The sequence below is a fragment of the Myxine glutinosa genome, chromosome 8 (genome assembly GCF_964187855.1).
Source record: "Myxine glutinosa chromosome 8, kmMyxGlut1.1, whole genome shotgun sequence".
In the NCBI taxonomy this organism is placed as follows: domain Eukaryota; kingdom Metazoa; phylum Chordata; class Myxini; order Myxiniformes; family Myxinidae; genus Myxine; species Myxine glutinosa.
In genome coordinates this window covers 110,977,272-111,004,438 of record NC_136268.1, presented here as the reverse complement: position 1 = coordinate 111,004,438, position 27,167 = coordinate 110,977,272, and the positions used below count along the sequence as shown (strand labels likewise).

Sequence of the window (27,167 nt, the reverse complement as noted above, 5' to 3'; positions counted from 1 at the left end):
TTGTTGGTTTGTTTTATTTTGAACTGTTACAATTTTATTACATTTCAAACAAGTGGTAAGTTTCTTTTGCGTTTTCGGTCTTTTTGAAGTTGGTCAAAATGGTCAAATGTTTCGGTCAAAATGCCCATTTTGCACTGGCCTTTTTAAAGCCAATATCAAGACATCACGTGCAGCTCATTAAAACCATCCCGTACCCCTTGGCTAATCACTGACAGTCAAAAGGGCTGTTCAACAGCTGTGCTATGAAGTGACCATTGAAGGTTCAAGTGACCATCCGTGACCGTTTTGTCTGACAGTGAGGACACTATTGTCCACAAATAAGTTCACACATTTACTACACGCAGTGTTATTGTTGATATTTAAAGGTTTCAAAGGTGGTAAGTTTCTTTTGCGTTTCAGTATATATATATATATATTATATATATATATATATATATATATATATATATATATATATATATATATATATATATATATATATATATATATATATATATTGTTGCGGATATGGGATTTGGCCTCCATCCATATCCGCTTGTAAATATTCCCCTATTTCCCCAATACTCCCCAACTATCCCCAATCCCCCATTCCCTAGTCCCATTGTCTGTAAACAACACTCGGTAGAACCGACCTTCCCCTTTTTCCCCCATTAAATGTCGTGCCCAGGTTCACCGCATCTCACGTAGACAACTATAGGACATCTTGCTAGTTATTCTTAGTCTATGTCAGTTAAGGACTCGTTTCCATTAATTCTGACTCTTCGTTGCACCAGAATGTGATTGTATGGCACCAGTAGTGAGTTTAGGACCTCCCAATACCTCCCCACAACCTCATCTCCGCATCCTCCCATCATCTCGTGGAACTACAACAACAACTACAACAACAGAGGGGGGCGGCGCGGCGACGGCGCGGGGAGTGTGCGTCCTCACTCCGGCTTGGTTGGCCGCCATTGCCCATGTGCTCCGACGGGGTTACCACGAAGGGGCTGAATGTCAGCCCCTCGTCAAGGGCGGAGCCCGGTAACCCCCCGCACCCAATAAGAAGCGGCGGGCCGATTCCATCTGGGGCGGAGCTAACGAGCCGAGGGCGTGTCACTCCCCGCTGGATATACGCAGCGACTTACCGGAGGTGACGGGAGATGCGCCCCCAGCTTGGAAAGAGAAGTCGCCACCTCCGAGCGCTGAGAAACCTCCCTGCATCTTTTGGACCGCGCTTGATCCTGTCCCTGAGCCAAGGTGCACCTTGTGCTATCCATCGACTACCTGCCCTTCCTTGCCATCAATCCCTGTGTGAGTCAGCCTTGTCCTGTTTATCTGTGGTCTGTCGGGGCTACTATAAGACCGTGATTAAGTGCCCACCTTTCTATGTTGTACCTCTTGCCAGTGTAATCTCAACGTTCTGCATACAAATATTATAACCTCCTCCGGAGGTCTTGAGAACTGTACCCCTGGTGTCGTGTCATTTAACCTAGCCGTTGTGTCCTTTCCTTCATTGATCTAGCGTAGCGCGACTCGGCCAACGTTCGAGTATAATCGGGTAAACTGTGCAGACGCGGTCATACCAAACCGCTCGGTAAACTAACATCCAAAACCGCGTCTGTAACATTTGGTGTCGAGGAGTTGGATTCGGACCTGGGACTAAATTTGTTAGGCCCAAATTTTGGAACACCAATTGTACCATTAGGGTAACATTTGGTGTCGGGAAGTGGGATTCGATCCGGAGCGCGTTTCACGCGCTCGAAATTATAACAGCGAAATTTAATTGTGTTTTACAAAAAAAAAAAAAAAACCCGAATTTTGAAAGTCGCGCTATGGCAGACCAAGACGGCTGGGGTCCGGTAGAAGAGAGTGAGGCAGGGTCGATCCAGGACCAAAATGAGGGACAAGAGGAGAGCGAAGCAGTGAGGGTAGCAGAATCGCAAAATGGCGTGCTGGCGCACGAGGTTGCGGGCGCGCAAAATGGCGCCTCGCACATAGCCACGGCGACCACGCCCGCGACCGTGGTAGCGCCACCGGTGGATTTGAACCTGTTTTTAATACAAATGAAGGCCCTTATGGCCCAGAATAGTGAGCAAATGAGGGCTGATAGTGAGCGATTGCAGGGCCAAATGTGGGTAATGGGAAACCAAATGGGGGTAATGGGGTCCAATAGCGAGAAATTGAGGGATGACATGGGGGCCCAGATCGGAGGGTTAGGGAGTAGAATAGAGGGATTAGACAATAGATTAGGGGAAATACAGGAGGGGTTAATGGGGGTAGAAAACAGAATGGCCGCTCAAGAGAATCAAATGGAAGGGATGCAAAAGGGGTTAGAGGGGTTAGAAACAGTATGGAAGGCAAATTGAGGGACATGAGGGACCAAGCGGAAAGGGAAGTTAAACAAATGGGGCAGCAGATAGAGGGGGTCAGAATGGGGGTAGAAATTAACTGGATGCTCACAGGGAGGAAATGGAGCAGATGAGGGTGGCATCTGGGCAGGAGATGCAAGTGATGGGAGAAGAGATCAGAAGAGGGGTGAGTGAGGAGGTTGGAGGAGTGCGCGAGGAGGTGAGGCACTGTAAGGAGCACATGGAGAAGGAGGTGAGAAAGGGGACTGTAAAATTGCAAGGGGGCATAGAGGACCTGACGCAGGAGGTGGAACAGCTGACGGTGGGACAGACTGAGTTAGTGGAGCAGGTAAAGAAGAACACAGCGGTAATAGGAGGGTTAAAAGCGACACAAAATGACCTAAAAAATAACTTGGTAGCGACGAAGAGGGAATGTCAGATGGTACGTGAGGGACTGACAACGAGGTTGGACGAGGTGATAGAGGTAATGGAGACGAAGGACCGGCAGGTGAGGACGCACATGGAAACGGTCAAGGTAGCCTTAGAGGACGAGCTTGAGGAGACGTACCGGGACATAAAAGAGGTGAAGCAGAAATTAGAAGAAGTGGCAGAAGGGGTGAGCGAAATTAAGAAGCGACGGAGAGAGGATAAGAAAGAGATAAAAGAGGAGATAAAAGAATTGGTCCAAAGTCTGTGTTTGGATCGTGATGATGTGCTCATTAACCGGATGAGGGATTCGCAGGTGATGGAGGAGAAGCGAAGAGGAAGAGGACCCGGTGTAAGTGGTGACCAATATGGTCGTGCGTATGATGCGCCAGGTGATTTAAGAAGCTTGGGGGTCGAGATGGACCCGGGTGTTCGTGAGAGGCCGTTGGTGAAGTGTGCGACAGGTCTGGTGTGCGAAAAAGGAGGTGCGCGAGAAAGTCCGACTCTGGGGTGTGTGAGGAAAAAGTGCGTGCCAAGGAGTGAGGGTGCTGGCGAGAGTGAGTCGGTCGTAGCGCGTGTGCGAGGGAGCACATGGAAGCGCGGTGTGGTAAGTGTTACAGAGGGTGTGACGGGAGAGTATGCGCAAGAGTGTGCGCGAGAAAGGTGTGTGACGGACAGGTGCATGGGGAAAGAGTGCGCTGTCAAAGGCAAGGAAGAATGCACGCCTGTGGTAAGTGTTACAGAGGGTGTGACGGGAGAGTGTGCGCAAGAGTGTGTGCGAGAGAGGTGTGTAACGGACGGGTGCATGAGGAAAGAGTGCGCTGTCAAGAGTAAGGGTGAGTGCACTGTCAAGAATGGAGGTGAGAGTAGTGAGAGTGACAAGGAGCGTGAGTTGGTTGTGACAGGTGAGAAAGGATGCACACCTGGAATGGTAGAGCGTGAGTGGGAATGCACGCTGGAATTGGTAGTGAGGCACGTGGTGGGGTGTGCGAGTGAGAGCACACCTGTGATTGTCACAGAGGAGGTGACCGAGGAGGGGGCGCGAAGAGGTGTGTTGGTGAGGTGTGCGAGCGACGAATGTGTGCCAAGGTGTTCGGTGGTCAGGTGTGTGACCAAGTCGGTGAGCGGAATGAGTGTACCGAGGTGTGTAAGGGAAGGTACGAGGAGCATGGAAACGGCTGCATGTGTGAGCAAGGAACGGGCTGCGGGGTGTAAGCATGCAGGTGAGGCATCAAAGGTAACCGGGTTAGAGGTTAGAGCGACTTTTAGCCGAAGCGGGCCCTCGGTGCGTGCCGGGCCTCGCTTTGAACGGCTGTGTCCGTGCTCCACTAGGCGGAGCGGGCAGCTGGATAGGAAGGGTCGTCATGGCGACCACTTTTTGTTGAGGCATTCCGGCAGGTCGAGATCGGGCCATGGGATGGCTCCGTGCCGAGATGGTGCGTGGGATCTCGGCCCGGGTAAACCTCCTTCCCTGCACCGAGTGCGGGACGTATCCAGCCGCTGGCACCAAACAACCCGCATTCATTGCTCGGCTTTACGAAGCCGGGCTTTGGACAGGAATTGGCGCACCGAGAGGCATTAGTGAGTAGACTGGGTGATGAGGTTAGTGTTTTGGCCCCGAAATTAGAGAAAAACAAAATTTGATGATTGGCAAAGGATTGGCAGAAGTGATTGGCAGATGATGGGTAGTGATTGGCAAATTTTTGATTTGTTGAAATTTGATGTGCAAAATTGGTAGTGAGCGATGGGCCCGGTGGGTAAGGGTGGCATCCCTGCCACCCTTCCCATAGTGGGGCAAATGCGCTATAGTTTATGGGGTGTATGGCAGTGAAAACTAGCCCGGGTGGGTTAGGATATTGATAGGGACCTAGAAGATGACATTAGGTAACGTTAAGTTTAGTTAGTGACTGATACCTGTAGTGGGGACGCAGGTAGATTAGTGTGGATGATAATGACGTGGGAGCGCAATAGTTTAAAGGGACGACTGGGAAGCGCAAGTTTCAGAAGGGAGTAGTTAGCTGAGATGATGCCGTGTGTGTGAGAATTGAACAGGTGTGATTGCACAGGTGTGCAACTGGACAGGTGTGTGGAGCAGTGGATGAGTAGTGAGGGTGGTGGATCAGCGCGAATGCGCTTGGGGAGAGAAGGGTGCAGGTGGCACCAAGAGTGAGAGCACAGGTGTGCAAGTGCAGGTGTGTGGAATATATGGAGCAGAGAATGACTGGTGTGGAGAGAGTTGGAGTAAGTGGTACGGAGTGGTGTGCATGGTGCGAAGGTGTGAATGGGGGAAGAGTGGACCCCCATCACGGATACCCGGGGCGGGTAGTGTAAGTGTTAGGTAGAGGGTATAGGTAAATTGTGGTTGGATATTGGCATTTGTGGTGCGGTTGCAGAATGGTATTGTGGATGGGTGCATTAGTGTTGTGGAAATGGCTGGGCGTGTAGCCTGTTAGTGTGTGTAGTTGGTTGGGCACTCCACCACTGTGAGGATGTCGGCCAGGTGAGGCCGCAGGTGGGCTCTGGGAGCCGTTAGTGTCAGTGGGTGCCTGAGGATCCCGGGTGTGGATCGGGTAGCCCAGTGCCAGAGAGGGCACCGAGTGGGGAGAGCGCCAGAGGGCCTTCCCCAGGTAGTTAGGTTAGGGTAAGGAGCAGGTAAGCTCGGAGGCAACTGCAGTGGTGGAGGTGTGCAGGTGGGTAGACCTGTTGGGAGAGCTACACGTCGCAGCCCAGAAATTGTGCGAGGGCACCGGGAGATGAATCGGGGGAGTGAGACCCCAAATTGAAAAGCACCACAGTTTGGTCAATGGGAATTGGTTTTTAGAACCCATAGTGTAAGAGGGCCAATGGTTTGGCAGGAGAAAGACCCCGGGTAGTGTAAAGTTGTTAAAGTCATTTAGGAAATAGTTAGGATTGATGAACCTGTCGCACCATACGCAGCCACTTACCTGAGGTGATGATGATGACTCCACACCTGTGTTTTCTTTGTTCCGTGTGCAGGAAGTGAGAATTGCTGTTGGATTTGTGAGACGCATCACGACGTGGATGAGACATTGGGGTGATTCCATCTCTCCCTCCTTAGGAGGGACTGATGATGAATTGGTGATGGCAAATTATGATGTTGAGTTGGAGATGGCAAATTTTTGATGAGAGTTGGAAATGGCAAATTTGATTGGTTAGGAGGGAGAGAAGACGAATTTGGTTTATGGGAGGAACGGGGAAGACAGTAGGGACGTTTGTCGATTTGTAAAGTAGATGTTTATGGGCAGTGTTGTGTTTTGTGGATACAGTAAGGGGTAAGGGAGGGGCCATGTAGGTTACCTGGTGGGGGGGGGGGGGGCGTATGGTAGGAACGTACCTGTCTCACCTGGTTCCCATGTGCCCCCAGTGTGCATTACCTTATATTGCGTGCACTTTTGCGCCCTTACCACCTTACTCACTTGTCTTTTCTTTTGTCTCCCACCTCCGAGGATCTGGCTTTGGGGCAGAGAGAGAGGAGAGAGAGGTGCTGGCTCCGCAGTTGTGGGCCTGTACTTTCGCTGCTTGCTGCCTGGATCGATACACCATATGGACCGCAATGTTTGTGGCCGCCCACCATGGACCGCAGTTCTTTTGCGGCCAAGCACCACCCATTGATGGACCTCTGGGTCAACGTGGCACCTATGCCAAACAGGTGAACCACTAATAGTTGGCCCCCTGACGGCCACAATAAAGAAATGGACGCAGTTGGCGCCTTTCGTTATTTTCTAAGGAAGCAAGAAGGCCAAGTGCACCATATGAAGGCAAGACCAGCGGCAGAACATCGGCCGGCTGCGACACCACCGGTGACGTTGAACATTTTATTGGTGCACCGGATGGTGCTGACTGTGTTATGGGGTGGTGCTGTTGGTGCTTGGATGGGGTGCTCTGCACATTATTAAAGGCCGTAGGGCCACAGAGCACTCGTGGGTTGGTGTATCGATGCTGGCATGCGTGCTCTCTCTATGCATAACATCTGCATGTGTTCCTCCAAAACCAGGTCCTGGATCGTAGTGTAAATATCAGCGTAGTCTTGTGTAAATAATGCTCCCTACCGGCTGTATGTTTAGTTTGAGAATTCTTTCCGCGATTCGGTTATCCTGTGGGTGTGTTTCTGTGAGGAGAAGGGTGCAACGTCGCAGGGGGACATATTTACTCATTTGTGAACATCTGTAAAACTGTCGCACTCAGGGTAGAGTTAATAGTAGAGGGAACTACATCTGAGTGCCACACTAACGTAGGTAAAGATTTATCGGGTCGGGACGCCCCGAGGTAGAGAAGGGTGCAATGTTGCGGATATGGGATTTGGCCTCCATCCATATCCGCTTGTAAATATTCCCCTATTTCCCCAATACTCCCCAACTATCCCCAATCCCCCATTCCCTAGTCCCATTGTCTGTAAACAACACTCGGTAGAACCGACCTTCCCCTTTTTCCCCCATTAAATGTCGTGCCCAGGTTCACCGCATCTCACGTAGACAACTATAGGACATCTTGCTAGTTATTCTTAGTCTATGTCAGTTAAGGACTCGTTTCCATTAATTCTGACTCTTCGTTGCACCAGAATGTGATTGTATGGCACCAGTAGTGAGTTTAGGACCTCCCAATACCTCCCCACAACCTCATCTCCGCATCCTCCCATCATCTCGTGGAACTACAACAACAACTACAACAACAGAGGGGGGCGGCGCGGCGACGGCGCGGGGAGTGTGCGTCCTCACTCCGGCTTGGTTGGCCGCCATTGCCCATGTGCTCCGACGGGGTTACCACGAAGGGGCTGACTGTCAGCCCCTCGTCAAGGGCGGAGCCCGGTAACCCCCCACACCCAATAAGAAGCGGCGGGCCGATTCCATCTGGGGCGGAGCTAACGAGCCGAGGGCGTGTCACTCCCCGCTGGATATACGCAGCGACTTACCGGAGGTGACGGGAGATGCGCCCCCAGCTTGGAAAGAGAAGTCGCCACCTCCGAGCGCTGAGAAACCTCCCTGCATCTTTTGGACCGCGCTTGATCCTGTCCCTGAGCCAAGGTGCACCTTGTGCTATCCATCGACTACCTGCCCTTCCTTGCCATCAATCCCTGTGTGAGTCAGCCTTGTCCTGTTTATCTGTGGTCTGTCAGGGCTACTATAAGACCGTGATTAAGTGCCCACCTTTCTATGTTGTACCTCTTGTCAGTGTAATCTCAACGTTCTGCATACAAATATTATAACCTCCTCCGGAGGTCTTGAGAACTGTACCCCTGGTGTCGTGTCATTTAACCTAGCCGTTGTGTCCTTTCCTTCATTGATCTAGCGTAGCGCGACTCGGCCAACGTTCGAGTATAATCGGGTAAACTGTGCAGACGCGGTCATACCAAACCGCTCGGTAAACTAACATCCAAAACCGCGTCTGTAACAATATATATATATATATATATATATATATATATATATATATATATATATATATATATATATATATATAATATATATATATATACATATATACATATATACATATATACATATATACATATATACATACATATATACATACATATATATATATATATATATATATATATATATATATATATATATATATATATATATATATATATATATATATATATATATATATATATATATATTCGGAAGAAATTAAATAAGCTATGGATGTAGATTCACGACGATATTATATTTTCGACAAGCTCTCGGCCAAATAAGCCTTCTCAGTCTACAAGAACAGCAGGTATGCATACAAGACATTGGTATGATATTAATATGTAAATAAAATGTACAAAAAGGAGAGAAGTTCCGTTAACGGCTCTCACCTTCCTCAGCGAGTGAGTTTACAGTTGATATAGTACACGCCTACATATATAAACACATACATGCACATATTCATATACTGTTTATATTCATATACATATACTGCCTACATTTGTTAATGACACGTAAAGGTGAAAGCGATGTTTTTTTAAATAAAAAAAATGAAGTGAATGAGTTGAGGTGGAATGAATGAGTTGGAACATCCATGAATCGTCAACATTTATGCCATGAGGGAACTTTGTCTGAAGTTTGTGTATCCAAAATGACTCACGTCTCAGAATTGTGGTGTGTGATCGATTTGCAGATTCGATGGTAGAGATTTGAATATCGTTTATAGAGTGATCCGGTTGATTAAAATGTACAGTGTAAGGTAGAGATTTGCCCTGATTGTTGTGAAAGTTACTGATCTCTGACCGTGTGTTATTAAAGCCTGTCTAGAGTGTGTTTTCATGTTTTTACAACATATCGTTTGGTGCACTTTTGACAAGTGATTAGATATTGTTGCGGTTTTGGAATAAAGGTCAATTCCCCCTCTTACTTAGTTACCACAACATGTAGCCTCGCTTAGTTCAGTTATTTCTTAGTGAATGTAAGTGGTCCATTCCTGTGTTTAGTTTTGCATTGAGTAGGCCAGTGAGATTAGGTGTCCTTTTGGCGCTTTGCTTTGGTGCTTTTGGTTTGGCGCTGGGATGCCACGCGGCAGGCCTGGGCAAGTCTGCTGAGGCCGAAGGGACTAGCTGCAGGGGGAGTGGCCAGTAAGCAACGAGCCGCCAATCAGGGCTCGAAGGGAGTGGCTTACCACTGCGGCAGGAGGCGGGGCTTGGAACATTCGGGGAAGATCGGGGAGGTGCCATATGAGGTCCTGCTCCGAGCCCATTAAAAAGAACAGCAGCAGGACGCGCGTGAGCCAGAACGCAGAACGCAGAAGGCAGAAGAGAACGCGAGTGGAGCTGCAGAACGAGGAATCAAATTGCCTATTGTACGTGAACTTTCCCCCGTTCCCCATGCTCTGCGCTGTATTAATCGCGCACTCGAAAGGACGACCCACGCCGGGCCTCAGACGCGCGATTTCCTCCTGCCTGCCTTTGCCTGCATACGTGCCGCGAGGATTTCCTCCTGCCTGCCTTCGCCTGGATACGTGCCGTGAACATCGGAGAGCCACGCCGGGCGAGCTGCTTCGGGGCGACTGACGGCTAAGCGCGCTTGGCGCGCAAACCTCTCTTCCTCCATCTCCCCGTGTGTGTGAGTGGGCCCATTTGTCTGGGGATAAGTTAAACTGGTTAAGCTTCTGCTCTGTGTCCCCCTTTCCTTCATCATTATCATTGTAAATAATAATAAATTATGTTCTTCCTCTGATTTGACCGTCCTGTCCCTTCCATCATTGGCTTCGCATGGTACGAATAAAACCGCTCGAATCGGGTTCCAATAAAAGTAACAGCACAAGTCACGTGATACGCATTCTGCTTGGGCGTACTCGATTAAGCGTGGCTCGTGCGAGGCTCGATCCCCGCTTTCGTGGCAGCGTGGGTACCAAAGGTACGTGCAAATGTCCCGAAACCCTTTTTCACGTTTGCCCGGAAGTGGCGATTCGGTCTCGCGGACCCGAAGACCCAGGGGGAAAAAAGGGGTTTAATCCCCCCATTGTAACGAAAACGGGCTTTGGGAGATCCGCAACAATAAATTATCCATGTAGATTTACAGTCCATATAGGAGGTGATGGCATTTTGACCAGATAAACTGTATGTCATCAATATAACGTATCCAGGATTTTTCCAAGTTGCAGTGATGAGGGTGTGCATAGATTTTAGCTTCCATCATTCCCGTAAAGATGTTGGCGTACGATAGTGCAACAGGGGTACCCATAGCGGTACCCTGAGTTTGAATGTAATGTCGTCCGTTGAATTGGAAATTATTCAATTAGAACATCAGTTCCAATAGGCGCATAAGGTCTTGGGTAGGTGGGATTGGGACTTGTCGTGTATCCAGTGCTCTGCGGCATGCAGACATGCCTTCTAAATGTGGAATATTAGCGTAGAGGAATGTAACATCTGCCGTGACTAAAATTCTTCAGGAGTTAAAAGGTGAGTATGTTTTGTTCTGCCTTCAGAAAGTATTCACACCCCTTGACTTTCACATTTTCGTGCGTTACAGCCTGAATTTGAGATGGATTACATTGAGATTTTTTGTCACCGATCTACACACCTCCCCATAATGTCAAAGTGCATTTTTTTCCCCCAATTTTTACAGGCTCATTAAAAATTGATTGCTGAAATGTCTTGAATCAATATGTATTCAACCCCTTTGCTATGACACTTCAAATTGAGCTCAGTTGCATCCATTTTCCTTTGATCATCCTTGAGATGTCTCTACAACTTGAGTGGAGTCCCCCTGTGGCCAATTCAATCGATTGGACATGATTTATAAAGAAACACACTTTTCTATATCAGGTCCCACAGTTGACTTTTAAGGATAGAGGGAACAATGAATGGAGACAAATACAGGCAAATTCTTAAGGAGAACCTGCTTCATAGTGCAAAAGACCTGAGACTGAGGCGAAGATCTAAGTTCCAACAGGACAATGACCCCAAGCATACAGCCACTGGAATGCTTGTTATACATCCTGTTGTATGTATGTACTGAAGCATACATACAACAGGACAATGACCCAAAAGCAACACTGGAATGCTTTCAGAACTAGAACATGAAAGTCTTTGAATAGCCCAGCCAAAGCCCAGACTAGAACCCCATTGAGAATCTGTGGAAAGATTTGAAGATTGCTGTTCACCGACGCTTCCCATCCAACTTGATAGAGCTTGAGCAAAACTGCAAGGAAGAATGGGAGAAACTCTCCAAATCCATATGTGCAAAGCTGATACAGACATTCCCAAGATGCCTCGTAGCTGTGATCACTGCCTAAGGTGCTTCTACGAAGCATTCACTTAGGGGGTTGAATACTTATGTAAATTAAATATTTATGTATTGCATTTTAAATTCATTAAAAAAAAAAAAAAAAAATACACTGACATTATGTGGTATGTTGTGTAGATCAGTGACAAAAGTCTCTATTTAATCCATTTAAATACGTTTGTTTCGTAACTCAAACGTTTGTTTCATACTGTACATCCTTCGTCCATGCTGTACCACAACAAAATGCAAAAAAAGTCAAGGGGTGTAAATACTTTCTGAAGGCACTATTTATTCTGTATATGCATATGTGTGAGTGTATATCTATACATATATATGCGTGCGTGAGTGTATATTGTGTGTGTGTGTGTGTGTGCAGATCCGTGTATACATGATGTGAAAAAGGTTACTCTCACCTGTGGTAGATTTTTTCCTCAATGGTACCAGCGGTGAGCAGGCGGTAGATAGTTACCTGCCTAGTCTGTCCGATTCGCCAAGCTCGCTCTCTCGCCTGAAAAGAATAGGGCACAGAAGTGAGAGATCAAAGAAATGAAGACCCCTTCCCCCCTCCCTCAAAGTTGAAGGTTTTTAAAATTTTTATACTAGGGTAAAGGCTCGTAATAGAGCTGGCTGACTGTCTCACACTCACACACACACACACACACACACACACACACACACACACGCACGCACGCGCACGCACACACACACACACACACACACACACACACACACACACACACACACACAGCTTGGGTGAAGTGCCGTCATTACCGTCACCTCCCAGGATACTCTGGGTACCAGCGACGTCATAACAATGGCGCCGCTTTTCTCACCATACTCATTGGAGAATTTCCTCCGCTCCATGGATGCCAACCAATGGGGATTGCCCGTGCTCGATCCTTTTGAAGCAAAGAAGCAGCACGTACCATTGTAAAGTCTTTGGTATGACTTGAACCGGTCCAAACTGGATGGGTATTTTTTTAGGGGACACCATCTCCTTACTGGATGGCCGTTGGCTCCCTAAGGAAGCTCATCTGCCCATTGCCAGGTGTTGTTTCTAGTCCTGGCAGGGTGTCACAGTCACCCTCCCCACTAGCAAATCCAGTAGAGGTGTCAGTTTAGTCGCCGACAACCCGACCATGCGGCAGGTAGCAATGGGTTACATGTTACCAGTGGCAGTCCCAAAAGACTGACCTGACCAGTTTATTGTGGTAAGATTGATTTTGAAACGGTCACGCAGGTCATTTTATAGAATCAGTCAATACTTTGTGTCCGTCCTTTGCCTTCTTGAGTGCCATGATCCGTTCACCTATGCTTCCTGTATACAAATTAAGCACTCTTGCATGAATATTGTGCCAAATATCCTGCAGTATATTCCACCGTTCCGTAGTTTGTTGGGACCCCCCTTTTGCTTCCCTGTTTCCAGGTAATCCCATATGGCCTCGATGTGAGTCATGTCCAGACTCTGGGATGGCCATTCCAACACTTGAACCACACCAGCTGCAACCTTGTTCTCCAAATATTGGAAGTGTATTTTGGATCATTATGTTGGTGGAAAAGGAATCTTCTTCCAATTAAGCGATTTCCACTTGGAACTGCATGGTGCTGCAGTATCTGCTTGTACTTCTCTTTTGTTGACGTTCCATTGATTTTAATTTTTTTAGGAAATTTCAGTCTTTTTAGCTTATTCTGTGGCCTCAACAGTGATTTATTTGCTGAAACTCTGCCATGCAGACCTGCTGTCTTCTGCGTAGTGCTGGATGAGATATTAACGTTCATACAGCACCTGCTCTCATTTAATTTATCAGATGTTGACTTGATTTTCTTATGTCATACATGCTGAGCTACTTCAAGCTGCTTTTCTTTGAAAAGATTATTCTGAGTCTTCCTGGCCTTTCTTATCTTGTACCGACAGAGTCAGTTTTTTTTTCAGGCGTTACAGAAGTATACCTCACACCATTGTATATCGTCAACTTTTCTTCTATTTCCTTCAGGCGACCTTCTTTTTCAGGCGACCTTCCTCTCGCAGAGTTTGGATCTTTACAAGCTGTTCTGTTGAAAGTTGCTTCCTTGGTGCCATTCTGTACCCACCCAGACTTTCAAGCAAGGAAAAAAGCTGATGACAATTTCACATAATCACTAATTTGCAACTTTTATTGGGGTTTTTTGTAATTCGCATTAATATAACATGTGTTGATTACTTCAATAATTTATTATTATTTACTGTATAAAAATCCACAATCTGTTTCCTGCATATTATTTTTGTGGTAAGTGGATATTAATAGCACATGTAAATATGAAAAGTATAGCAAAAATAAAACTTTTTCAGTTTCATAATTTACTTTATATACTTAAAGGTAAATGTGATATTAAATTTACTTGTCACAGAAATTTGAATGATTTATCTACCAATAATGCATACTTATAATTTCCAACAAATGTTTAATGGGGAATTGCACCCAAAAGTGTAAATAACTCAAACGTTTGTTTCATACTGTACATCCTTCGTCCATTTACTCAATCCCGCCCCCTGCTTTCTGCAGTTGAAAGCCGACGGTATGTTCCATGCTGCCAAAGCAGTTTCCTAGCAAAGATTACACCTATGCTTTCTCAACAGTCATCAGGGAGGGAATTTTGAATTTGGCCAGGGTGTTTGAGATGATCACACACTCTTAGTACCAATCATTTTACATTGGCAAAAGAGTCACCAGAAAAATGTCCCATCCAACAGATGGCATACTTTTGAGTCTTCCAAATGCCAGGTTGAGAGTTCAAGAGTCATTTCAGGAATCAAATCCAGACTGGACAATTCAAAGGCAAAAGTGATACATCTGAAACATCCTGAATACCCCTTACAACTCCACTTTCCTTACATTTCTCTCCTTTTCAAAATTAAATTGGCTGCCTAACCTGAAGTGCCATAGCTAACGTGATTTGGCTGATCTACCATTTTCAGAGTTTTCAGAAATAACTGAAGCAGTGAAGGAGGAAAGTGCAACCATGCCTGCGTATCAATGCTGGGGTTCCAATCCGGGTCAAAGATGATGACACGATCCGCTCCCGTTAGATTCACACCGAGGCCCCCGACACGTGTCGTCAGCAGGAACAGGAAGATGGACTCATCCTGAGACAAAGATACAACTTTCCTTTTCCATTGATTACTTTGATAATCTCAACAATACTTGTCACATTACCAGAAGTCAAAATGACCGACTGGAATGTATGGAAGACTAAATCATGCTTTGTTGGAAGGTAAAGCAAAACCAGACTGACTAAATGGGCACCCCATTCCTGACCTCGAAGCTGAATAGACAGCTATGATGGCCAAACAAAATATGGCAAATAAAATAATGAGCAAATCAGACACAGTAAAACTCCTGATTACAAAAACAGACATCTTTATCAAAAGTGTGAAATTCCGGATCAAAACCAAAATGGAGTCATCACGGAACCAAGCCTTAACCTCAGCTTGCCTTACAATATAAACCTTATCCAAGCACAGCAGCTAATGCTGCAAGTCTAGTGGCAGGTTAACAACAAGTGATAAGTTCATAAATGCCTTTTGTGGTAGTGTATGTCTTTGCTGCATGGTACTGGCCCCAGCAACCAACTCTACCACTCATAGCGATCTTTCCATTCAGATAAGCTCCATCCGACTTTCTCAAATCCGACTTTCGAGTCCCACTAATGCTCTTGCAAGCCAATTAGCGAGTTTGACTACCCTTCTCTCAGCACAATGTACACACATACCATCAACATGCTTTTCAAACAAGGGCTACCAAGAATAGCAAGGTAAAATAGGTACCTGATGTACCTGCAACAGGATATACTTGCTCTCAGGCATCAATCAATCACTTGTATAGTGGTTTTCATTTACAAGCAAAATGTCAAAGCACTTTCCAAACAAAGTGGAAACAAAAATTAAGAAAAAGCAAAAGTAAAAATATACTTCAGGAAGCGATTTAAAAACCACAAGTGATGCGATTGTACGAATTTTTAAAAGAATATTTCCACGGTTGAAGTAACTTATCAGATGAATGCTCGTCGCTCGATTGCCAAAAGTCTTCATCCTCGTGCGAGGAACTACTAGGAGGTTCCCATTGTTAGAAGGTAGCTTTAATGCTAAGGTGTAATGTAAGACTAGGAAATAAATGTAGTCAGGAACCAACGTATGCCTCGCTTTAAAAGGTTATGTGCGGCATGTTAAAATCTAGGTGTTGGCTACTGAGAGCCAGTAAATGTTTTGAGGAGTGGAGTGAGATGATGAAATTTAAAAGCTTGGGCTGTGAGTCTGGCAGACATCTTCTGACTGAGTGGACAGGGCTTGAGTGAGGTAAATAAGTCTGCTAACGGTGAGTTGCAGTAATCCAAGTGTGACGATGTGAGAGCATGAACCAGAGTTTCCTCTGATGCAAATATCGGTGGATTTAGGCAATATTCTGCACATGGAAGAAAATGAATTTTCAGACTTTAGCCTTCTCGGAACACTCTTTATAAGGGCATACATGTACCCCGATAAGTTTTTATATGCCAATTACTTTTGTTCTCCTGCTTTCCCACCTCTGCTATCTGGTGTAGTGAAGTCTTACCTTCACAGTCTTGAGAAAAAGGGCATGGAAAGGGTCTCCAACTCTTGCTTTGTGCTTTTGAGCACAATCTACCTATATTACCTACGAGCCAAAATTTTGTCTGAATCTCAGTATTCCCCAATGCTGAGAAGTGAGCGCAAGTTTGATTGGTCAAAATGGTATATTTTGTCCAAGCACTGCTAAACAGGAGGTTTTTGAAAGTGCAAACAAGGCGATTTGTGTTCTAGTGTTCAAGTACATAATGCATTTGAAATAAAAAGTTTTAAAGGCCATAGAAAAAAAAAAAGAAGACTTTTTGGAGGGAGTTTACCGCCATTGATGCACCGGCCTTTACACCCCCATATTTAACACTTAACACGTTAAATTAGTTTTCCCTGCCTGTTGTTTGTGTCTTCATGACGTTCGTAAAAACTAGGTTTCCTCTTTGGACAGATTTTCAATTTTATTTGACTGCCAGACAGACAGAGACAAACAATTAGCATACTCCTCTGTGTGTATGCTCACTCGGGCCAAGATTCAATACAATTTACCAAATTCAAAGCCAAAGTACGGCTAACGGGCTGGTTTGGGTTCAAATTAATGTCCCACACTGTTCCGATTCAAAATATAAAGTTCAAATGAAATGAAGTAGTTCCTAGACAGATAAAGAGTGACCCATTTGCTTAACCCCGCCTTGTGCTTAACATGTAGCGTAAATGCTATCTTAATTCATTCTTTGGAGAAATTGAACATCCCATTTATAACAAATACAGCAAACAATAAAAGATGAAAAAAGTAATCAAAAACATGTATAACCACCTTTAGAGGCCATTTTTCCCCGCAAAGCAGGGGTTGGCCTTTTTCGGGAACCGTGGTTGTTGTTGTTTTTTGGTCCCCTTTTTGAAGCAATGTTTTACGGCCGGATGCCCTTCCTGACGCCAACCCTTTTTGCCGCCTTTAACAACAAACAGGGAATTACCAGTGAACTGGTGCTCAATTAGCCGACCTCGGAAGGATGACAGGCTGAGTCAACCCCCCCTGGCGTTAATTCAGCGATCGACCGGGATTCGAACCCAGGATCCTAGGATCCTAAGCCGGCACTCTAGCCGCTGAGCCAACACCAGGGCTGTTGTAAAAGCAATTTATCCCATTGTTTCTACACAAATCAAAATATAGGGTGATGATTGGAGATGTTGCAATTTTGCAGTTCTCATCACAATATATTATTGTGGTGATCTCACGTATCCACCTCCCGAGGAGCATTTAATGGCTTAGCGCAAGTGAATACAATCTACCGTGGGAGCTTAACAAGTAGAACAGTTGAAAACATACACTTTGGGACATTCTGCCTTCCAAGGTCAGTGGGAATGACGAGGAGTAGGGAGAGCATGCCTCACCTTATTGAACTTGTTTATGAGGGGTTGCCTCGAAGCAATACTGGTGGTTCCATCCATCTTAACGTATGTGTATCCCTGCTGCTGTACAAAGTCCTTCAGAATCTCTAGCATCTATTCGCAATCAAAATACAAAAAAGTCTGTTTAATAGTCTATCGTTGACTATACACAATAATCTGATATCATATGTAAGTGACATACGATGAGTGCAGTGCCAGGCTATCTGCCAGGCTATCTGCCAGGCTACGTTGAGTGCGATTTCCCAATCCCCCTTTAAAGATATCTGAAAAAGGAAGGCAAGCCATGACAGACAGGATCAAATATCTTCAAGAGTGGAACGTGGCACCTGTCGGCTCTGAGAAAAAAGCAAAACGCGATGGCCTTGTCGTTGCCATAGATGCAACAATGCCTCTATGACCAGCATCTTCCCAGAACGCCGCCAGTCACCAAAGGAGTCTCCTTCACTCCTTCCATCAACAGCACCATCATACGAGGCATGTGGCCCTCCTGTGTACAAGTCAGGGTGGTTGCAAATCTTCCGCAGGGCCACGAGTGCCGAGAATACCTGTGGATCACAGCAGAATTAAAACAAGTGCAGCGAAGCAGTATTCAACCAAATACAGCGGTCACAGCAAGTGTCCCAAAAAGTCTTTCTTCTCTTAGGGACCATAGAACTCAAAAGGTATCACATTATGGCAAATACCTGAAAATTTCCATCCATTATACGAAATACTTCACGGGAGTTCAGGAACGTTTGGTACACTGATCGCTGCTCATCTGTCAAGCGGCAAAACAGCACCTGCAGTCACACATGTCCAAATATTGAGAGGAAGATTTCTTAATGAGCAGATGAGAGTGGACGAACAACTGAGCTAGCACAGCTAGCACAAGCATAGCAAAAATCATACTAAAATATGCAATTTGGGGTCTTACCCAGGGAGCCAAATGGGTTTAACAGACATGGCATGCTGTAAAAGGTTGGCTGTCAAAAATCATATCTATATAACTTGAGGAACAAAATGTATATAGACAACCTTGCCAACAAGCTAATGGAAATCTGTAGGAAGCCTCTATACAACATGACCCTATACGTGAATACGGTGCCTTTAGCGACGATCAGCCATTATGGTTTATCTATGTCCCACGAATGGAAAAGTTAATTCTAGCAAGCCAAATAGACCATAACTAAGTAATTATGACAGCCTGTACCAACTGCAGTTCCGTTTCAAGCCATAATATTGCGCCAGTCATTAAATAGTGTTTGAAAACCATATATTTATGTTAAAAAAAATTCACCTTTTACAGCACACCGTGTGTGTTAAATCTATTTGGCCCCCTGGGTGTATGGATTTTTTAAATATAATTTATAGATGTTCATTGTGAAAGCTAACATTACGTCCATTTGTGTAGCCTGAAGTCTTCAGAGCAGCAGCATAGGTACACCCGGTCACGACCACTATAGTCTAGTTGGACGAGGGGGGTATCATGCACCCCCCGGAAATATACTTCTAATCAGTGTTACTAGATTGGAAAAATTGTGTATAAAATGATGAGCTATGTTAAAAAGTTGTCAAAATGTCCCACGTATCATTTTTATGCAAATTAGTGCCGCCATTATCGAAAAATCTAGTTTCACTATATCTCAGGCAATATGGCAGATAACTGAACAAATAAGGTGTCTAGACCCATGTTTTGAGGGTCAAAGATCATAATAAAACTATTCTTAAAGTGATCACATGTGTCTGTGTCATGCTAGTATGCAAATTAGTGCCACCATTACAAAATAATCACATTTTTACCAATTAAGAGACTCCAGTATTGCAGATAACTGAATAAATAAGGTGTCACCTTATTCAGACTATAAGGTTCAGATTATAAGGTTAAGGTCAGACGTCGCTGCTTTGGAGTCCACTCAACAAGAGACCAATACCAGGGTCATACTGCACTCTGTGTACAGTGTCCATAACGAGGAGGTGGACCGAATGATCATCCACTCAAATGACACCGATATCATTGTTATATGAGTGTACTATGCTGCAATGCTGCTGAAAGATTTGCCTGAAATGTGGAATCAAACTGCACGAGAGAGCTATCCACCAATCCATGAGATTGCTGCTGCACTGGGACCTGCAAGCAGCCGTGGGCTGCCCTTCATTCACAGTCTGAGTGGACGAGACATCACGAGCTATCCCCTACTTTACTGGGAAGAAGGTGTGGCTAAATAAAAGCAAGACAACCGACATCTCGGCATTGGAAGACTTTGCAGACGAAGATCAAGGTCCCGCTCGGATCACAGCAGATGTAATCAACCAGGCAAAGAAGCTCGTGGTCGCTGTATATACCAACAAGGGTGATAACTTCGAGGGCTCAGACCTTGGAAAGTTCCGAGTTCACAACTTCCGAAACAACAGGTCAACTCTGCTGAAGCTACTACCACCCACAGAGAACGCATTCCAACAACATCTCAAACGTGCGGCGTTGGCGACTGCAATCGTAAAGAGTGCTCACATTTGCAAGCCGAGTGTCGAACCATGTGAGGACTATGGGTGGGTCGTGGATGACGGAAAGCTGGTACCAGTGCAATCCACACATCCGACCTGGCCACATCAGATGATGCAGACGATCTCCTGTGGCTGCACCAAGGGCTGCAACACAAACTGCTCATGTGGGAAGAAGAATATTGCCTGTTATACAGGCTGCCGCTGTCAGGTTTCGAAAAAGAAGTGCAGCCGTGCCCACTACACTACCACCTTTGACAGCAGCAGTGAATCAGAAAGTGATAACTAACAGCACCACAGAATTGCGTCTTCTCATGTTACATTCACAAACCAAACAAAAATAAGTTTTTCCTTCATCATTGCTCAAGGAACCTGGATAAAACCATAATGGCTGATCATGGCTAAAGGCACCGTATTCGCGTATAGGGTCATGTTGTATAGAGGCTTCCTACAGATTTCCAGTAGCTTGTTGGCAAGGTTGTCCATATTTTGTTCCTAAAGATATATAGATATGATTTTTGGCAGTCAACCTTTTACAGCACGCCATGTGTGTTTTTCCAAAAAAAAAACTGGTTTGGTCCCCTGGGTATCTGTCTGTCTGATGATTTTTTGACCGTGATACATTCCGTCAACACTTAACCAATCTCAACCAAACTTGACAGGATGACTAAGGGTTACAAAATAAAGGTTGTAGCACATTCATTTGCCCCCATCCCTAAGGGGGTTTTCTCCCCTAAGCGGGTTTCCCCCGCCATTGCCGCCAATGGGGGTTGCGTGTTTAGGTGCACATCCATGTTAAGTTAGCTTTATTGTGGCGTTTTTCCAAGGCCGCTTCTAATAACAAAACTAATGATAATAGCATAATATTAATGATATTACAAAACAAAATTAATACCAATAATATCCCACCTCCCCAAGGGGTTTATCCTCCTTGAACAAACGTCGAGTCAACGTTTATAAATAGCTTATCATGGCGTTTTCGTGGGAGCAACGGCCCAACGTCCTCTACCAGATGTAAAAAATATTATAAACCACAAACACGTATGATTAGTTTTTTAAACAGTCGATAATGCTGTTTATAACACCAAATAAAGAAATTTGGAGGAATCCCGACATCTGTGAGGTAAGTTTTACTTACAGAACTGAGTGAAGATCTACTGTACTCCACAGTCGTGGCCAAAAATATTGGCACCCTTGCACTTTTTTCAAATAACTCACAATTTTCTCTAAAAATACGTTTAAATCGACAAAAGTATTTGGTCTCCACAATTCTTTATTTCACTGTTAATATTACAGAACCTTTGTTTTTGATTCAGAACTTAATATATCCTTTTAAATCAGGAAATAAAAAGAAATGGCATTGACAAAATTATAGACACCCTCGACTTAATATTTGGTAGCACAGCCTTTGGACAAAATAACTGCAGTCAAGCGCTTCCTATAGCCATGAATGGGAGTTTGACCCACTCTTCTTGTGCAAACTGCTCCAGTTCTCCCAGATTTGAAGGGTGCCTTCTCCCAACTGCTGTTTTCAGATCTCCCCACAGGTGTTCAATGGGATTTAGATCTGGACTCATTGCTGGCCACTTCAGAACAGTCCAGCGTTTTGTCTTGAACCATGCCTGGGTACTTTTTGAAGTGTGTTTGGGGTCATTGTCCTGCTGCAAGACCCATGACCTTAGACGGAGACCCAGATTTCTGACACTGGGTTGAACATTGCGCTCCAAAATGTCTTGTAATCTCCTGATTTCATGATGCCATGCACACATTCAAGGCACCCAGTGCCAAAGGCAGCACAGCAACCCCAAAACATCACTGAACCTCCTCCATGTTTGGCTGTAGGGAAGGTGTTCTTTTCTTCGAAGGCTTCATTTTGTTTTCTGTAAACATAGAGATGATGTGCTTCACCAAAAAACTCTAATTTGGTCTGATGTGTCCACGGAATATTCTCCCAGAAGGATTTTGGCTTGTTTCGGTGTATTTTGGAAAACTCCAGTCAGGCTTTCTTTTGTCTCTCTCTCAGCCTGGGTCTCCTACCATAGAACCCCCTTTCATCGAGTTGGCAACGGATGGTGTGAGTTGAAAGAAACTGTCGTACCTTGTGTCTGAAGGTCAGCTTGAATCTGTTTGGCAAATGATCGAGGTGCTTTCTCCAACATTCGAACAATCCTTTGCTGCAATCTTCGATCAAGTTTTCTCTTGCAACCATGTCCAGGGAAGTTGGCTACAGTGCCATGGGCTTTAAACTTACTGATAACATTGCGTACAGTGGACACAGGAACATCAAGGTCTCTGGAGATGGACTTTTTGTCTTGAGATTGTCCATGCTTGGCTACAATCTTGTGTCTGACCTCCTCAGACAATTCTCTGGTTTTCTTTCTTTTCTCCATGCTCATTGCGGTACACACAGTAACACAAAACAGCAGAATGACCCCTTCTCTCTACTCAAACTGGTTGAATGGGTGATTTTTATATTGCAGGCACCTGAAACTCACCATAGGTGAGTTCAATTCCAAAGTAAAGGAGAATCACCTGCTTGAAATCTAATTATTTCTAACAACTTCTAAAAGGTGCCAATAATATTGTCCGGGCTATTTTAGGATTTATTTGTGGAACAAGGTAAGATTTAGTAAGTGTTTCAGCTTTTTTTGTTTTGCTCTACTGCAAACCAAAGAAATACAAATGTGGATACCAAAATATTTTTTAATTTCAACAATATTCTGGAAGAAATGGTGCATTATTTGAAAAAAGTGCAAGGGTGCCAATATTCTTGGCCACGACTGTATATAGCCCACAAAGGTTGGTTTAATAACACCACCCTTCCTGCCGCTAACATGGTGTGTTTCATAGCGAACTTTTGAAAATCGCTTTTGAAGCTTGCGCTTGCCAAACTGGCAGTTCCTTAACGGTTTTGAATTGAGTGTTTGCTCGAATGCTTAAACCACTTGGCGATTTCTCCACAAGAAACTTGGTAAATGAACACACCCAATGTTCTTGAGACCTAACCATAGATCGACTGTAATTTATATACCCCAAAGAGGAATGACCCTTCCTGCCGCTCCGGTAGTGAGAGGGTGTACTAGTAAATAAAAATCAGCTTAATTCAGGAGGAAAATTATTTGCATCATCGAAAAGGACAAAGTGACCAAACATACATTTAACCAACTTGGTGTTCTGAAATTATTCGAGAACAAACGTGTCTCTCTTGGTAACGAAAAATGCACCTCAAAACAGATTTCCCGATCCCCTTTTTAAAATACCTGAAAGTGAGAAATCCAAAAAACAAGTGAACAATGGTGGAGGCCAGGGGCGAGGGGTGAGGGAGGGGGGGGGGGGGCAGGGTGGGGAAGGTTTGAGAGCATGACGCATTGCTATGTAGGAAGCATTTAGCGGATCAGTTACGATCTCTTGCCATCATATGGTAACACATGGCGATGCGAACTACCCCGGCACCTGTTCGTTCTTGTCGGGCAGAGCGAGTTTGTTTTTGACGTCGGCCTTCATCCGGCGCAGCAAGTAAGGGCTGATGGTGTCTCTCAAAATACATGCGCATCGATACGCGGTCTTCACCTGCACACACCCGCCAATGGCCAACAACATGGTAACACCACTCAAATGGTCCAGCACACTGTTTCTGACCGCATACCACCTTCACCACAACTCATTTACCTTTTCCCGCTGAAGCAATAATTGTATGCAAACCTGCACTGGCGAGGCGTTGCTGTAACCACCCATGGTTATGGGCACAGAAAATTGTTCCATGAAGGCCGACAGTGTTCCCAGCTTCCCGGGATAGACAAAGTCTACCAGAGACCAGAGCTCTTTGAGATTGTTCTGTATAGGTGATCCGGAAAGGATGATCCGATGAGGTGTTTTGAACTGCGTATCATAGGGATTATGGACAACACAAAATAAAAGTTCGTTTAAAAGACACAAAAAAGAAAAATCTTTCAACTTGATTAATGTTGAACAAATACCTTGAATCATTAAACCCACCCACCTGTTTGCAGGCAACGGTGATGGCAGCTTCTGGGTTGCGAATTTTGTGACCCTCGTCGAGAATGACGTAGTGCCACACTTGTTTGAGCAATATGTCGTGGAGTAGGCGCACACATGCGTATGATGTGATAAGCACACCACTACCTGCCACGACGCTTTTAATGAGTTCACTCTGCAAGATAAATGACCAAAAAGTATCAAATGAAAGGGGGAAAGGGGACAAAAAAAAGTGAATGACGTTGGAGGTCATATTTTTTTTATGCACATGATGATGGGTTATGCACATGGAGGGGAGGGTCATGCTAAATTTAAAAAAATTAAAATTGCAAAAAGGGTGCGAAGATAGGACATTAGTCGAAAGGAGTGAGGGTAGGGAAGTGTGGGAAGCAAATGGAGGTTGAGGGAGAAAGCGGTAAAGGAGGGCAAGAGGCATGCATCTGGCAGATGTCAAGAAGGAGTCAACAATTCCACAATTCTACCTGTATAATAAATTGATGGCACCTCATATACTATACTCAGTGGTCTTTCACAATGACTTATTTTAAAATTCAGGATTTACAATCCTAGCTTCTAAATTTATTCCCCATGCCAATGGATGACAATGGAATGATATGGCATGGATGACAAGTGCAATGCATGAAGTAACAAGGGCATGAATTGAACCTCGGCCAGTAACACAGACCTCTTCACCGATATCTGGACCTTTAGCCTATGAAGACCACCATTAGCAGCTGCAACAATATTATGTAGTTGTGATACTTTAAATCGCATGAAGCAGCTGAGGCACGAACATCTTTCGCGTCACATGGAAGGGTTAAAAATTATCGAGCCACCTCAAACAAACACCTGTGAAATGATCCCGACCCAACCCTTGATCCAAATCAGCTGAGATTAGCAGCTAGATGTGTGGTTTCTAGAGTACGTGCCACATCCTTGCCTTCCTGCCAGTGTAGGATCCAGAGTCGTGCAGCACTGCGACACGGAATGGTGGCCACCATGCATGGAACTCGTGAACCCACTGTTGCATCATTGTGGTGGGACACACAATGAGGGAAGGGCCTAATCCTTCATACCTGCAACAACAGCAAAACAGCCCACCACCCCATGCCTCCTTGGTGAAATAGAAACTAAAGCAAAAAAGCAATAAATTTTCCCCCAAACTTAAGTTACCCTTTTCCATCAAAAGAGCCGAGGTGGCTATGATCATCAAAATAGAGAGCGAGAGGAAGAGTAAAGAGAGAAATAAAGAATGCATTCAGCTCATCAAGTGCCTGATTTAATGACCATCCAGAATACTGCTCAAATAGTCTATGTTAATCATCAAAGTTTCGACCCTTTCAAATCCCAGAACTTCTCCCAACAGTACAGGGTGTTTCAAAAAAGTGGACTATTTGAACATTTCATTGTAGAAAAATTACAAAAGATAGCAAGTTAAGTGATACATTGATGGAAAGCAAACACCATGCCATTTTAAAATCACTCTTACTGCTTGTAATTGACATTTCCAATGTGTGTTCCACCTCTGTTCAAACGGGCTTTGATCCTGACTGAAATTCTCCACAAGTCGTCTACAAGTGGCTGGAGTGGTAGCCTGACGGTAGTACTCCACCTCCTGCTTCAGGACAGCCAGGGGTTTGAAGTTTGTTGGTGTAAATATGACCTTTGGCAGCACCCCAAAAAAATCAAAAAAATCCAATGGATTCAAATCCGGGCTGTGGGGCGCCCACTCATGTGCTGTGCCGAGGCTGATGACACGATGTCTAAACAGCTGGTGGAGCAAGTTGATGGTTTCACCAACAGTGTGCGGTGGGGTACCTTCCTGCATGAACCATACAAATCTGAGATGGTTTGGAGACGGTAGTTGAGCGAGATCAGCGTGGAATCGGTGCAAGACTTCACTGTACCGCTAAACCGTTAAATGTCACTGTCTTACCATTGACGTCCTTGAACCAATACGGTCCCAGCATACCCCATCTGGCATTCAATGCACAGAAGCAAATGGACTTGGGGCCCTTGAGAGACATCTCAGACTCCTCCTCAAGAGGCTCAGAATTCCAGAAGATGTTGTTGTGATTGTTGATCGCCCCCATTCAAATGAAAGTGTGCTTAATCACTGAACCACAAGGAGTTGATGCAATTTGGGTACCTTTTCCATTCGGTCACTGAACCAATCACACATTGTTACTCGTCTTGCCATGTCATTCAGAGTTACTTCATTCCTTACAGATATGATGTGGGGGTAAAGCTTGAGTTCAGAAGTGAGAATGTGCCTCACAGATGAGGCTGAGATCACCAATTCTCATGGGATTTCTTTGGATTTTTGATAGCAGAATCTCTCACAAGATTAATGTTCCTTTGGTCCTTGGTAACACTTGGTGGGCAGCCACTGTTGCCTTTATTTGGATAATTTATGCTTCCATGTGCTTGGAAGTGCTCCACACACCGCCGAATGCTCCCATTGGAAGGTCCATTACAGGTGTGGACATTGTAACACTGATAGTTTAGTTAGCGCACCTGCACGTAGGATTTTGTCTCAAACCACAAAGTCACGTTTTTCGCTTTTTGTTCCACTGTGAACACCATAGTTGACGCAGGGTCCTACTGGCTACTTGTTATAAATGGCATACCACCACCACCATAAACTGCAAGAGAGAAGGGTATAGCATTAGAAACGACGGAATATCAGGCTGCTCAAATAGTCCACTTTTTTGAAACACGGTGTATGTCCACAACCTTAGTTATGTCCGAACGCTATCCAATCGGGCAGAGGGATAGAAAATTCAAATTATTGAACTTTATGTGAACCAGTATTGAGACGGAAAGGAAAAGCAGGAATACCCTCACTGAAGTGAATCCGGCACATCTGGCATGTGTTCCTCGTGCATGCATGGTCAAATTAATCTCAATCAATGAAACTGGACAGAAACTTCACTTATGACAGCACATAAAGTGCACCTTCAGAAAGTATTCACACCCCTTGACTTTTTCACATTTTGTTGTGTTGCAGCTTGAATTAAAAATTGATTGAATACATTTTTTATCACTGATCTACATAAAATACCCCAAAATACAAAGTGAACACATGTTTTTAGAAAATTTTACAAGTTTATTGAAAATTCAATACAGAAATATCAAATGTACATAAGTATTCAGCCCCTTAAGTCAATACTTTGTAGAAACGTGTTTGTCAGCAATTACAGCTTTAAGTCTTCTTGGGTATGT

General features: G+C 44.8%; 1 protein-coding gene across 1 annotated transcript in view; it reads right to left on the bottom strand.

Annotated features, from left to right (window-relative positions):
- ERCC6 (ERCC excision repair 6, chromatin remodeling factor) overlaps positions 1-27,167 on the bottom strand; it is a 64,045-nt gene that overhangs the window by 11,995 nt on the left and 24,883 nt on the right. Inside the window, exons 12-20 of the mRNA XM_068125105.2 lie at positions 24,883-25,018; positions 23,947-24,117; positions 23,649-23,825; positions 23,400-23,516; positions 18,152-18,247; positions 17,795-18,013; positions 17,451-17,561; positions 14,490-14,609; positions 11,899-11,993 (exon numbers count right to left, since the gene is read on the bottom strand). Coding sequence (XP_067981206.2) covers positions 11,899-11,993; positions 14,490-14,609; positions 17,451-17,561; positions 17,795-18,013; positions 18,152-18,247; positions 23,400-23,516; positions 23,649-23,825; positions 23,947-24,117; positions 24,883-25,018 — 1,242 coding nt within the window. The remainder of the gene's footprint in view (positions 1-11,898; positions 11,994-14,489; positions 14,610-17,450; positions 17,562-17,794; positions 18,014-18,151; positions 18,248-23,399; positions 23,517-23,648; positions 23,826-23,946; positions 24,118-24,882; positions 25,019-27,167) is intronic.